This window comes from Camelus ferus, chromosome 13 (assembly GCF_009834535.1).
Source record: "Camelus ferus isolate YT-003-E chromosome 13, BCGSAC_Cfer_1.0, whole genome shotgun sequence".
NCBI classification, from domain to species: domain Eukaryota; kingdom Metazoa; phylum Chordata; class Mammalia; order Artiodactyla; family Camelidae; genus Camelus; species Camelus ferus.
The window spans coordinates 7924160-7936184 of NC_045708.1; the positions used below are offsets into that span (position 1 = coordinate 7924160).

Consider the following 12025-nt stretch of genomic DNA (forward strand, 5'->3'; position numbering starts at 1 on the left):
ATGCTAATGACTCCTGTACGATCCAATACCAGGCCGAGGAGGACAGCATGAAGTCGGCATGAGCTGCAGAGGGACACCAAGCTGATCCTTTCTGTACCCTCGAGCCACTGGCATCCATCCCTGCACCCAGGAGAATTCCTACCCTAGAGATGGTGCCGCCCACCACCCTACCTTCAGAAAGGAATGGGGAGGGGAAATCAAGAGAGGCCAGGAGGGCAGCCCCACACACACACCCCGTTCTGGCCTCTGGTCAGCTTGGGTGTCAGGCAGGCGCCAGGCCCAGCTCCCAGCTCCTTGGTCTCACAATTCCAGCCTTTGTCCGGCCGGCCCAGGCCTGGCTGGCTCCACACCGGCCCAAGGGCCTGGGGAAACCAGAGCAGCTGGAGCCCCACCAAGTATTTTTCCAGGCTGGGCAAGGGGCCCTCAGGAGACAGAGACAAATTCAAAGGGAGGAGAGTTCATTCGTCCGTTTGTTCATTCATTCCTTCCTTGGACAAATAATATTTATTGAGCACCCGCTTTGTGGCAGGCACTGTGCTAGGTTCGGGGGATTCAGCGGTGGGCTCAGCCCAGGCCCTCACCCATCTTATCTTCTAGATGCAAATATGCGCCAACAAACCCTGTCTCCCTTTCGTGGGGGGTGGGCTTGGAGTTTGGGACAGAAGAGAAGTGCGTGGGGTCGGGAAGGTGAGGATGCTACCAAGGCCTATATATGCACCCCCGGGGCTCTGCCCCTCCAGGGCAGCTGGGGGAGGCTAGAGGAGGGGTCACTCAGGGCTCCACCCACACGCTGCTGTTGGTCACCCGGGCCCCGAACCAGCCCTTCCAGTAGACGCAGTCCTGTCCTCCGTGCTCGAAGCGGACGAAGCGGACGCCAGGCCCATAGTCGGTGAAGGTGTGGGAGATCTGGGGGAGGGGCGGTGGAAAGGGAAGGCGCGGGAGGCTCAGGCTCGATTTCTCAGCGCTGAGTGTCTTCCACCACGCCTCTCAGCCGGTCCAGCCGTAGGCGGGGTTTCCACGAGCCCCGCCCCTTTCGCCCAGGCCCCGCCCCACCGCCCCTGAGCCCCAAGCTCACTTCGATCCAGCCGCCGTCCTCGCTGTCTCGCGGCACTGCCACCTGCCCGCTGTTGAACTCAGCCAGCACGTCCTCGTGCTCCGACAGCAGCTTCACCGTGAGCTCGTACAGGCAGCCGGCATCGCTGCGGCCCGAATACCTGCCCCGAAGGAGGAAGCAAGAGCCTGGGGTAGGCCTCGGCCATGCAAAGGGGGTACTATGGGACAGGCCCTCGACAGAAGTTAACCCTGCCGGCCGGTACTACCAGTGTTCCCATTTTACAGATAAGGAAACCGAGACCGGAGAGAAAAAGTGACTCGCCCAAGGTCCAAATCCAAGGACTAAACCCCAAGTGAGCCAGACCCAACTTTGGGACCAAAGCTAACCCGCAGAGACACTTTTTATTTGGACTGAAGATGGATATTAAAAAAAAAAAAAAAACAACCTTGCCAACCTTTAAAACTCAGAAGAGGAGGTGGATTTCTACCTTCTGAAAACCCGTGGCCCACGTGGCCACAACCACTGGAGTTGCGAGGCGTTGGTCCCTGAAGCACAGCAGCCATCTCCAGTTTGCTCCCCAACCCCGTACCCATTCCCCCGGGCAGCTCACCAGTCCTTCACCACGATGGCCGGCTGAGTGGTGTCCAGCAGCTCCTCCCAATAGCCCTCTGCCTGCAGGTCAATGACCTGAGCTTTGCGACACCACCTAGGGTATTGGGGGTTAGGACGGAGTGGACAGTGGAGGTCTCCCTCCCCCCTTCCATTCCATCCCCCTTCTCCTTACTCAAAGGAGGAGGCGAAGTATTTCTTGACGCTCTCATCGTGAATGAATTCCACCCCACAGTCTCCGGGCAGCTCCTCCACCCTCCAGCCGTCTCCACCGTGCTCCACATCGCACCAGCCCTCCAAGTCCTCTGTGGGAACACGACAGCCCTACGCTGGTCACCCAGTCTCTGCAAGGTTGTGGCAGCGCTGGCTGTTGCCCCTATCGTAGGGGGAGGGGAGGAGAGGGCAAACGTGGTCCTTGAATGGTGTCGCGGTGGGCAGATAGTGGTGGGAGTGAATGGTGAGCACTTCCTATTTGTCCCCGGATCCTCTCCCTGTCCTAGGAGGGTCCTTCGTGAGACCTGTCGTGCCCCAGCTCCCTGAGGGTGGAAGGACCTGGGAAAGAGACCCCCAGGAGCCGGACGGGAAGACAATACTACCGTACGCATTGGGGCTCTCTGTGCCGGGCACTGCGCCGAGCGCTTTATCTCATTCACCCCTCAAAGCAGGCTGGCCTTGTTCCGGCCCACTGTACAGAAGGGGAAGCTGAGCTCCCCAGGCCAGGGTAACAGGGTGTGACCCCTCACCTTCCCCGCACGGGTTGCGCAGCAGGTTGCGCCGCCTCTTGCTCAGGAAGTAGAACTGCTGCCAGTGGTCGCGCTCCTCCTCCGCGCCACCCTCGGGCACCAGCCCCTCCTGCTGGCACTTGAGCAGCCACAGGGGGGCGCCGTCCACCAGCTCCTTCCAGCGCAGGCATACTAGGCGGCAGGCCTGCACCAGCTCCGCGGCGGGCAGCTCGGCCAGCACACGCAGCAGCAGCGGCTCGGGCAGCTCGTCCAGGTACGCCGCCTCCTCCTCCTCTTCCTCCTCCGGCCGCTCCTCTCCGCCGCTTGCCTCCTCCGCGCACGCCTCCTCCTGCTGCTCCTCCAGGCTTGCCTCCTCCGGCTGGCCCACGCTCTCTGAGGGCAGGCGGGGCAGGGGAGCGGCTGAAACTCACCCCCCGCCACGCACCCACCGTGATGTGTTGGGCATCCGCCCGCGACCCACGCTCAAACAGTCCGCAGCTAGGGCCGGAGATTCTCTGACCAGAGACTGGGGCCCTGTGGAGGAGGCCCAGGGGACGAGGTCCGAGGTCCGTAGACCAGCCCGAAGTCTGAAGACCGGCCTTAGAGGTCTCAGTTTCCCCTGCAGGGCCAGTAAACTCTATTCCTGAGCCGATAGCAGTAACTGATGATATTATTAACACATGAAGTCCCATAACCCTCTCAACCGCCCTCTCAGATCCCTGCTCCTGTAGCCTCCTCCCCAGAGGAGCCCTCCTCGACTTCCCCTATTACATCCTGCCATCTCACAGCCTTGAGTTCCAGCTTTCCGAGCTTTTGTCCAGGGGTGTGATGGTTTGTAGACATATTTCTTTCTCGAGACTAGACTGAGAGAATGAGAGCAGGAATCAGGTCTGGGAAACTCACTGCTCCATCCCCAGTGTCTGGCATCCCGCCTGGCACACTGTCAGCAGCTAATGTTTGTTGGGTACTTAGCGAGTGTTAGGCACCGTTCTCAGCATTTTAATTTTATTTACTGTTGAAACAAGGTTGTCCCTGTTACTGTCCCTATTTCATTGATGAGGAAACTGAGGCACAGAGAAGTGAAACAACCCAGGATCATAAGCAAATGAGTGGTTGGAGGCTGGATTTGAACCCAGGCAGTCTGTCTCCAGAGCCACCCTGGCCACCACAGCTTTGAGAAAATAATTCGTTGAGTTAGGAGTTATGATTTTGATTTTGCCGATAGAGATGCTCTGGCTGAGAGATGTGGAGTGACTTGCCAGAGGTCACACTGCTAGTATTCGGGCAGGGGATTTGGGGAGCTGAGGCTTGAAGGGAAGGGAGAACAGGGACCTCAGGATGGCAGAGGGAGGCGTGTTACAAGAAAACAAATCAAACAGGGAGATGTAATACTTGCTTGGGAAGGACCGTCTCTTCACTCCTTTTCCTATCCCTGGCCCTCAGCTTCCTCATCTATAAAATGGGGGTAACCCCTGTGCCAGGCCATTCAGACAGTGCTGATGTTCAACTCCTCTGAGGAGTGGGTAAGAGCATTCCAAATTATAAGAAAAAGGACAGATGTCAGGGCTAGACTGTCTCCTGGATCCTGGCTGGCCGCACCTGGGCCATCAAAGCTTTGAGTAAGCAGATACCCAGTGCCCAGTGTCTCTGGAGGAGGGAGAGATAGTGAGGACAAGAGGAGTCACTGGGTGATGGGGGAGGCCACTGCTCTCAGACCTTGGATGGCGGGGGAGTTCCTAAGGGCTGGGCCCTGGAAAGCCAAGATGGTGGTGGAAACAGGCCAGGCACCAGGAGAGGAATAGGCAGGGCCTAGACCCAAGTCTGGGTGTTGCCAGGACCTGGCCAGCCAGCTCTTCACCTCACATCCATTTCCCCCACTCCCCAGTCAGACTCCTGAGATCGGAATCAGGGTTTACCTCTTCAGAGCCCAGGATACACTGTGAGTCCTCTGTAGTCGTATTTAATGAATCATATTACTCTCACGGTTCCCTTCATTATTGGCCTTTGGTGGTGTGTGTGGGGGGGGGGGAGCACATCTTTATGATATAGGGCTTTACCCTTCCACTTTGGCAAGGAGGAAACTGAGGCCCAGAGAGGCTTACTGGCTTCTCCCAAGTCACACCGCACAATGGTGGGAAGGCAGAGAGGAAAATGCCTGCCCTGAAGCCACATCACCTGCCTGTCCCACTGCCCACAGCTCTCTGGGGAGCTGGGCCCAGTGTCCCCACCTTTCCACCCCTCCCTCTGCCCTGCCCTGGCCCTGGTGGACACCTGATGCTCCCCCGAAAGGTGCACCTTGGCCAGTCCCCTCTTCTGGCCCCAGGCCTGGCACTCAGGGCCCCAGATCTGATTACAACCCCCCAACCCCCTCTCAAGCACACACAACTCCCCACATTGTTGCCTTCGGAAAGTTACCTGGCCCCTGGAAGCTGCCTCTGAAGCTGATTCACTCACCTGGATTGGGCCCCGGAGTCTGGGGAATAGCTGGGCCCTGGGAAGAAGCAGGAGCCCATTCTGGGGCCCTACATAGGATGTGGCAAGGGGGCCATGGATTGGGAGCAGGAGCTGAAGGAGCTAGGATTTTCAGGGCTGGGAGAGGGGCTTGGCTACCTGAGTCTGCACCAGTATTTACCACTGCCTCCCCAGGTAATGGCCACTCTCACATGTGCCTGATGAGGAAGGGGTGGGGGAATCCGTGGGCAGGTCTTGTTCCCCCCTGACTCAGCAGGCAACCCCTACAGGCCCAGCAGGCAGTTCTGGGGGTGGGGGATTGGTGCCAGACAAGATGACTGGGCAGTCTCAGGGGGCTACTCTCCCTCACCATGGGCCTGGTCCCCCACTGGGCATCCAGCCACAAAAGAACGGCAGTCTCTCCAGACAAGGGATCCCAGGAGCAAGGCTGGGATGGGGTGGGGAGAGGCCTGTAATCCCAAGAAATCCATGAGGATTCAGGCAGCTCACGGGCCAGAGTTGGCAAACGGAAGAAGCTGATGGAAGAAAAAGAGCTATGGCCTCTTCCATCCCAGATGGGTCACAGATCCCAGCCCGACAGACCCTCAGGAAGCTGCGAGGCGGGAACATGGGATTATTGGTATGCTGTTTCCTGGGTAAATGGGATCCAGGAGTCCTCCCTCCCTGCCTGTCATTTCTAAAGGCCTCCCGCATACCAAGATACCAGAGGACTGTGCCCTTTTGAGATTGTCTCAAGGGCTTTGCTTGGGTGAAAGTTTGCCGCTCTAGGTCTGGAGGGGCGCCCTCGCTCTCTGATGCTCCCACTCTGTTGCACTCGCCCGCCTGCCCTGGTCTCCCCTCCTGGGCTAAGCGAGTGGATCCGGTGGCGGCGGCTACCTGGGTCACCGTCTCCGTCCATCGCTGCGGAGGGCGGTCGCGAGAGGAGGAGGAGCCGGAGCGCTGCGGGGCTGTCCGAGTCCCGCGGCGACGGCGAGTCCTGGCGCTGCCCGCTTCTGGGTCGGGTCCCCGCCGGCAGCGCCTCTTAAAAGCCCCCGCCTCCGCCCCCGCCCCGCCTTTGGCCCCGCGCCCGGACGCCCCGCAGTCCCGAGCGATCGGCCGGAGGCCTGAGGCTCCCGGTTCCTTAGCGGACCCAGGAGGCCAGGAAAGGTCAGGAGTCGGGTTTTCTTTTTTTAATGGCGGGAGTCCTATTCGGGGCGTCTCCCAGCCCCCTCCCGGGGTGGCTGCTGGGAGGAGGCGGCGAGGGGGCAGGGAGAGTCTGGGTCATGCGGAGGGTGCAGGGCGTGCAGCCCAGTCTGAGGGAGGGGACAGAGGCTCCTCCCGGCAACGGCCCCCCCAGGTAATTTTCCTACGTCTATGGGGGGCGAGTTCCAGGTCGGGTGCTCCCTCGCGCTTCGGAGATGAGAGCCGGCCGCGGAGGCGGGGCCGGGGCGGAGCCTAGAGGACAGGGGCGGGGCCTTGCGGGTTGGGGCGGGGCCGCATCCACCGGCTACGGCAGGCCGAGGCTGGTTCATCCCCGGCGGCAGAGCGGGATCGCGCAGCAGCGGCCGAGCGCAGGTGACCCGCGGGAGTAGGCGCGGGGAGCCCCGGGGTCCGGGCCGAGCGGGGTGGGCTTGGCGATTCGGGGCCCCGCTGCAGTGCGCCGGAGGAGGCCCGGCGCGGACAAGGCCCAGGCCGCAGAACTGCGCCGCGCGGCCTCGAGCGGCGGCGAGGGCGGCAACCCGAGCTGGGCTCGCCATCAATGCGCAGGGGTCCGAGCCTCGATTTGGGAGGACATTTGAGCGCCACAAGGCGGGATGGGAAGTCGAAGGCGCACAGAGGCACCTGGGGCTGGAAGTCAGCCGCAGGGGTTGGGGGTGGGAGTATAGGAACGGCCTTTCCCCGTCGACCATCGCTTCTCTAGTCCAGGCCAGGCAGATTTCCTCCGCGGTCTTGAGAAAGTCGCTTGAGCCCTTTGGACCTCTGTCGGAGAAAATTATAATTATTCCCACCCTCACCCCCATTCTCCCCCCTCCTCCGTTTTGAGGATAGGAGAGAGAATGGAGAGGGCATCAGAGGGCCTACGAATTGTTATTTCCACTCTAAAGACTGCCTGGCCTACTAAAAAAGGCTGGCTCTACAATCAGAGTATGCTCAGGCTCCTTTCCCCTCTGCTCCTGTCTGTGTGACCTTGAGCAGATCCTGCTACCTCTCCTGGCTCCTTAGCCTCCCTTAGAGGCTATTATGAGGTGCCAACTTAAAAAAAAAAGATCAGAGCTCATCTTTGAGTTCCTGCTGTGTCTCAGGTCCTTGAACTCTCCGCAGGAGGTCAGTACAGTTCCTGGCCCCATTTTACAGAGGAGGAAACTGAGATTCAGAGAGGCCCAGTGACTGCCCTGAGATAGTGGCAGAGCTGGGAGGGGACCTCCACCACCACGGGATGCTGTGAATACTGGTTCCTGGGGAGAGGGCCAGGTCTGTAGTGTAGCTTTTCAACACCCACAGGAGGGTGACCAGAAGCCATGGCGGTGGGCAACATCAACGAGCTGCCTGAGAATATCCTGCTGGAGTTGTTCACTCACGTGCCTGCCCGCCAGTTGCTGCTGCGATGCCGCCTGGTCTGCAGCCTCTGGCGTGACCTCATCGACCTCGTGACCCTCTGGAAGCGCAAATGCCTGCGTGAGGGCTTCATCACCGAGGACTGGGACCAGCCTGTGGCCGACTGGAAGATCTTCTACTTCCTCCGCAGCCTCCGCAGGAACCTCCTGCATAACCCATGTGCTGAAGGTGGGGTGCAGAGTGGGGCTGGTGTGTTCCCAGCACACACACTGTCAGGATACCAGCTAATATCCATGAAGCACTTACTATGAGCCAGGCACTTTAGGGGGCTTAATGCTTTCATCTTCTCACAAGAACCCCAAGAGGTAGGTACTGTTAGGCACCCATTTTTCAGATGGGCAAACTGAGGCCAAGAGTGGCATTTCTTATTTCAATCATAAGATGATTTTCCTAGTGACCTTTACTAGCAGAGGGAGTGTTGGCCAGTTGGAACTAATTGTGCCCAAGACACAAGACCAGGAAGTCTGAGCCGTATTTTGTTGACCTAGTTCCCAGACTCCAGGACCAGGCCTACTACGACTGTCCCAGAGGATAAAGGGGCCTTTGCTTATGAAACAATAAGATATCCAGTCTTCTTTCCAGCACATTACAACAGCAGGTAAAACAAGACTTATACAGGCATCCAGTGCCCCCTTTCTCCCTTGCTATATTGTAACTCAATAGCTAGACACTGGGATGGGATGAGAACCTCCTTCTCTGTTATGGTGCCAAATGCTGGAGCAAAATGTTAATGAAACAGCTCTAAGCTGTCCAGAGCTTCCAGATGCCTGTCTCACTCGACTGCCCAACAGCCATGTTCTTGACCAGCAGTTGGCATACTGCGGTCCATAAACCAAATCTGGCCCAGGGGCTAAGAATAGCTTTTGTGGTTTTAAAGGGTTATTAAAAAAAAAACTGATGGAGTCAATATGTAACCCACAAAACCTAGAATATTTTGGCCCTTTATGGAAAAACTTTGCCAGCCCCTATTCTTGACCTCAGTTTAGAGAGGACAAAACTAAGTCTGAGAGAGAGAAACCAGCTTGCCTAAAGTCATAGAGCCCAAGTATTGGTAGACTAGGGACTCGACCCAGTTCTGTCTGGCCAGTATCAGAGCATTCTCCATCACAGAAGTGGTCTGGTCCTTCACATCACCACATGTCTTGGAATTCCTAGGAGAAATCAGTCAGCACTGTTGGTCTGCAGTGTTCCCCAGCATGGGGCTTGAGGGCAGCTGCTGAAATCCAGGGAGAGGTGCCAGGAGCAAGGGGCACCTGGGAGGTGACTACTGGGGGACTTCCCTTTAATGTGAACTCTGCTTTTCCACCAGAGGGATTTGAGTTCTGGAGCCTGGACGTGAATGGAGGCGATGAGTGGAAAGTGGAAGATCTCGCTGGAGACCAGAGGAAGGAATTCCCCAATGACCAGGTCAAGAAATACTTCGTGACTTCTTATTAGTAAGATCCAAGGGGTCTTGGGGTGGGGGTGGGGGGTTGGGGGAAGATCAAGTCACTGCACATTGGGGTCTCTCCTGCTCTGGGAGGGTCAGTCCTAGCTCCCCAGTGCCCTAGTGGCGAGCCCCAGCCCCTCCCACCCCTCCGCCTACCCCCAGCACCTGCCTCAAGTCCCAGGTGGTGGACCTCAAGGCCGAAGGGTATTGGGAGGAGCTGATGGACACCACACGGCCGGACATCGAGGTCAAGGACTGGTGAGTGCCTGGGGCGAGGGTCTGGGGGGGGGCCCTGCCACTCAGGTGCCCCACCCCCACCCTGCCCCCAATCTCCAAGGCCCTAATGGGCCCTCCCTCTGCCTGCAGGTTCGCAGCCAGGCCAGACTGCGGGTCCAAGTACCAGCTGTGTGTTCAGCTCCTGTCGTCAGCGCATGCGCCTCTGGGGACCTTCCAGCCAGACCCAGCAACAATCCAGCAGAAGAGCGACGCCAAGTGGAGAGAGGTGTGTGAGCTGGGAAGGGGGCAGGGGGCACACTGCCCAAGGCTGTGGCCGCAGTCAGACAGGCCTGGGTTCAGACCTCAGCTCTGCTGCTTCTCACCTGGGCTGTGGCTGTTCTGAGCTCTAAAGACATCAGTGGAATGATGCTGGTAAAGCCATGTTCAAAAAGGTTGACTATTATTAATTACTAGTATCAGTTATTACTATTATTTAGGTCAGGGTTCAGCAAACTTTTCCTTGAAAGGTCAGATATAAATAGTTTAAGCTCTGCAGGCTGTACTGTCTCTGTCACAACCACTCGACTCTTCAGCTTTGCCGATGTGTTATGAAAGGAGCTTTACCAAATGGACATGGCTGTATTCCAATAAAACTTTATTTACAAAAACAGGCAGTGGGCCCCTCGACCACAGTTTTCCAACTCCTGATCTAGACCAGCGCTCTTCCAACAGAACTTTCTGCAGTGATAGAATTGGTCTGTCTGCACCATCCGGTTACAGAAGTCAGAGAGCCAGTTCCTAGTGTGACTGAGGAACTGAATTTTTCATTTTGTCTAACCTTAATTAATTTTAACTTAAACCATACATGCTGTGATGACTGTATTGGATATCCTTTGGCAGCTTGCAAAGTTCCTTTCAGTTCCTTTGAGCTGCACTGAGATACTCCTGTGGAGTGGACCCAGCAAGATTTAGCTCCATTTTACAGATAAGGAAAGTGAGGCATAGACAGGGGAGGTGGTATGCCCAAAATCAGAGTTACGACTAGAATTCTGTTCTGCTGACTCCGGATCCAGCACTAAGACCTCAGCCCATCCTTGCCCCCTCACCGGCTCAGGGAGTGCCATCCTCAGGATTAACTCTCCTGACCTCTCTCCTTCCCTCCACCTGCCCCCACCCCCAGGTCTCCCACACGTTCTCCAACTATCCGCCCGGCGTCCGCTACATCTGGTTTCAGCACGGCGGCGTGGACACTCACTACTGGGCCGGCTGGTACGGCCCGAGGGTCACCAACAGCAGCATCACCATCGGGCCCCCGCTGCCATGACACCCCCGAGCCCCCAGCCACCCAACCCCAACTGGTAAACTGCTGTCAGAGAAGGGCTGGGCTTGGGAAGGGGAAGTGGAGGCCAGGCTCCCTGGTTCATCCTTGTCCCCCAGTTGCCTCTTTGTGGAGCCTCTTAGTTTGTGCAGCCTTCACCTGTTATGGGTAGCTAGGTGTCCGCCTAGGGTCTCAACCTGAATGATGGGGCCCCTGAAGTTAGGGAGGTGCAGGGTGTTCCCCAGTCTCCTCCCCCAGACTCCTCTGAGGGTGGGTCTCCGAGCTCTGCTGTCATCCTAGATCTGTGTTTCTACCTTCCCCTCCTGGACCCTTTCTCCTTGTCTTCTTGAGGGCCCTCAGAGCAGGGATAGTCAGGACACCTGGCAAGCCTGTGGCTGCCCCACGTAGTCCAGATACTGGGAGGTGACGTGTAGCTCAGACAAATCTGGGCATGGAAGGAGGGCCCTGCTGGCCTGTCCTCTGCCCCATTCTCTGCCTTTCTTGAGCTCTTTTGCTCTGCCTACCTGCTCATAGAGGTGGCTTTGGCCCAGAGGCTCAGGCCTGGTCTGAGATAGGCAGGCCCAGGGTGGGGTGGGGTCCTGGCCAAGTCTGGATGGTCTTCACTCAAATGAAACCCCAGAAGCCACATGGTTACTGGAGACAGGGCTCTCCAAAAGACCCTCCTACAATCCTGCACACGGTAACCCAGGCAGGTGGGGGGCAGGATTGGGCCCTGAGAGCTGGGATGTGTGAACCCTGGATGAGTGGGATGGAGAATTTTCAAGGACCACCTGTCCACCTCCAGGCATAGGCCAGGCTCCCAGGAGAGCATTCCAAGCCCCCACCCTACCCTTGGAACTGCCGTTCCCAGGATCTCCCCACCCTACCCGACTTCGTTCCTGCCTCTTCCTCCTACTAGAAGGACAGCAATGCTCTTATCCAACCCCTGCTGCATGTGGCCAAATAAAAGGTGTTCCCAGCCCAACCTGTGCTCTGTGCTTTCTGGGGGAAAAGGCAGACTTTGTGGGAGGTCCTGCCCCTGAACTGCAGAAGGTGCAACTTGCGTGGCTCTGTCCGAAGTACAGAGAGGGGTTGACATTTCAGGAGCCAGACCTTCACAGAATGAGGGTCATGGGACAGAACCCTGGACGAGCTGCAGACATCTTGCCCCGGCAGCCCTCCAGTACTGCCAGCTTCCTCTGGAGGCCTGGCCACAGGCTGGGGGTGGAATGTGTATCTTGGGTAGCTCCTGCATATAACTCATGCTGAGTTGCCATCCCAGGCATACTTACTGGTGTTTTCCTCACTGCCTAGAACTTTACTGACATTAGATGAAGCCAAAGAATTTAGAATGGTGCCTGGCACATAGTAGGTGCTCAGTGAGTACTGTTATTGCATTAGTTCACTCATCAGTGAGCTATTTTAGGTCCCCAGTCAGAGTAGCTACCACCACACAGCAAAAAAAAAAAAAAAAAAAAAACAAAAAACCAGAAAAACCAAAACACCCTTCCTTAGAGAAGGTGCAGCCTTGATGAGTTAACAGACTGGCCTGGGTGAGGCACCCTTGTGCAGTGCACAGCCTGCACGACCCACTGTGGCTGCCTGAAGTA

At 57.4% G+C, this 12025-nt stretch overlaps 2 protein-coding genes across 4 annotated transcripts; one reads left to right on the top strand and one right to left on the bottom strand.

Moving 5' to 3' along the window:
* Positions 1-465: 465 nt before the first annotated feature.
* On the bottom strand, positions 466-6174 carry FBXO2 (F-box protein 2). Its single transcript, XM_032495181.1, has 6 exons — positions 5734-6174; positions 2407-2778; positions 1839-1968; positions 1665-1760; positions 1076-1214; positions 466-906 (listed from the first exon to the last, which is right to left on the bottom strand). The coding sequence occupies exons 1-6, from the start codon at positions 5753-5755 to the stop codon at positions 772-774; spliced, it is 894 nt and encodes a 297-aa protein (XP_032351072.1). The 5' UTR covers positions 5756-6174; the 3' UTR covers positions 466-771.
* Positions 6175-6273: 99 nt separating this feature from the next.
* FBXO44 (F-box protein 44) lies at positions 6274-11400 on the top strand. 3 transcript variants are annotated; one of them, XM_032495184.1, is made up of 7 exons: positions 6274-6411; positions 7339-7620; positions 8762-8888; positions 9044-9139; positions 9248-9383; positions 10278-10455; positions 11221-11333. In XM_032495184.1, exons 2-6 carry the CDS (start codon positions 7356-7358, stop codon positions 10419-10421), a joined length of 768 nt encoding a protein of 255 aa, XP_032351075.1. In that variant the 5' UTR covers positions 6274-6411; positions 7339-7355; the 3' UTR covers positions 10422-10455; positions 11221-11333. The 3 variants fall into 3 exon arrangements, with proteins under 3 accessions (XP_032351075.1, XP_032351074.1, XP_032351073.1); XM_032495183.1 differs by having other exon boundaries at positions 10278-11400; XM_032495182.1 differs by having other exon boundaries at positions 8762-8859; positions 10278-11333.
* The last annotated feature ends 625 nt before the right edge of the window (positions 11401-12025 follow it).

Bases quoted from the DNA above. Each gene is read 5' to 3' on its own strand.
- FBXO44 (XM_032495182.1), top strand. From the start codon at position 7,356: ATGGCGGTGGGCAACATCAACGAGCTGCCTGAGAATATCCTGCTGGAG. The intron at 8,860-9,043 runs GTCAAGAAATAC...GCCTACCCCCAG, and splicing joins AGGAATTCCCCAATGACCAG to CACCTGCCTCAAGTCCCAGG. The intron at 9,140-9,247 runs GTGAGTGCCTGG...CTCTGCCTGCAG, and splicing joins GACATCGAGGTCAAGGACTG to GTTCGCAGCCAGGCCAGACT.
- FBXO2 (XM_032495181.1), bottom strand. From the start codon at position 5,755: ATGGACGGAGACGGTGACCCAG. The intron at 1,761-1,838 runs GTAAGGAGAAGG...CCAATACCCTAG, and splicing joins TACTTCGCCTCCTCCTTTGA to GTGGTGTCGCAAAGCTCAGG. The intron at 907-1,075 runs GTGAGCTTGGGG...CCCCTCCCCCAG, and splicing joins AGGACGGCGGCTGGATCGAA to ATCTCCCACACCTTCACCGA.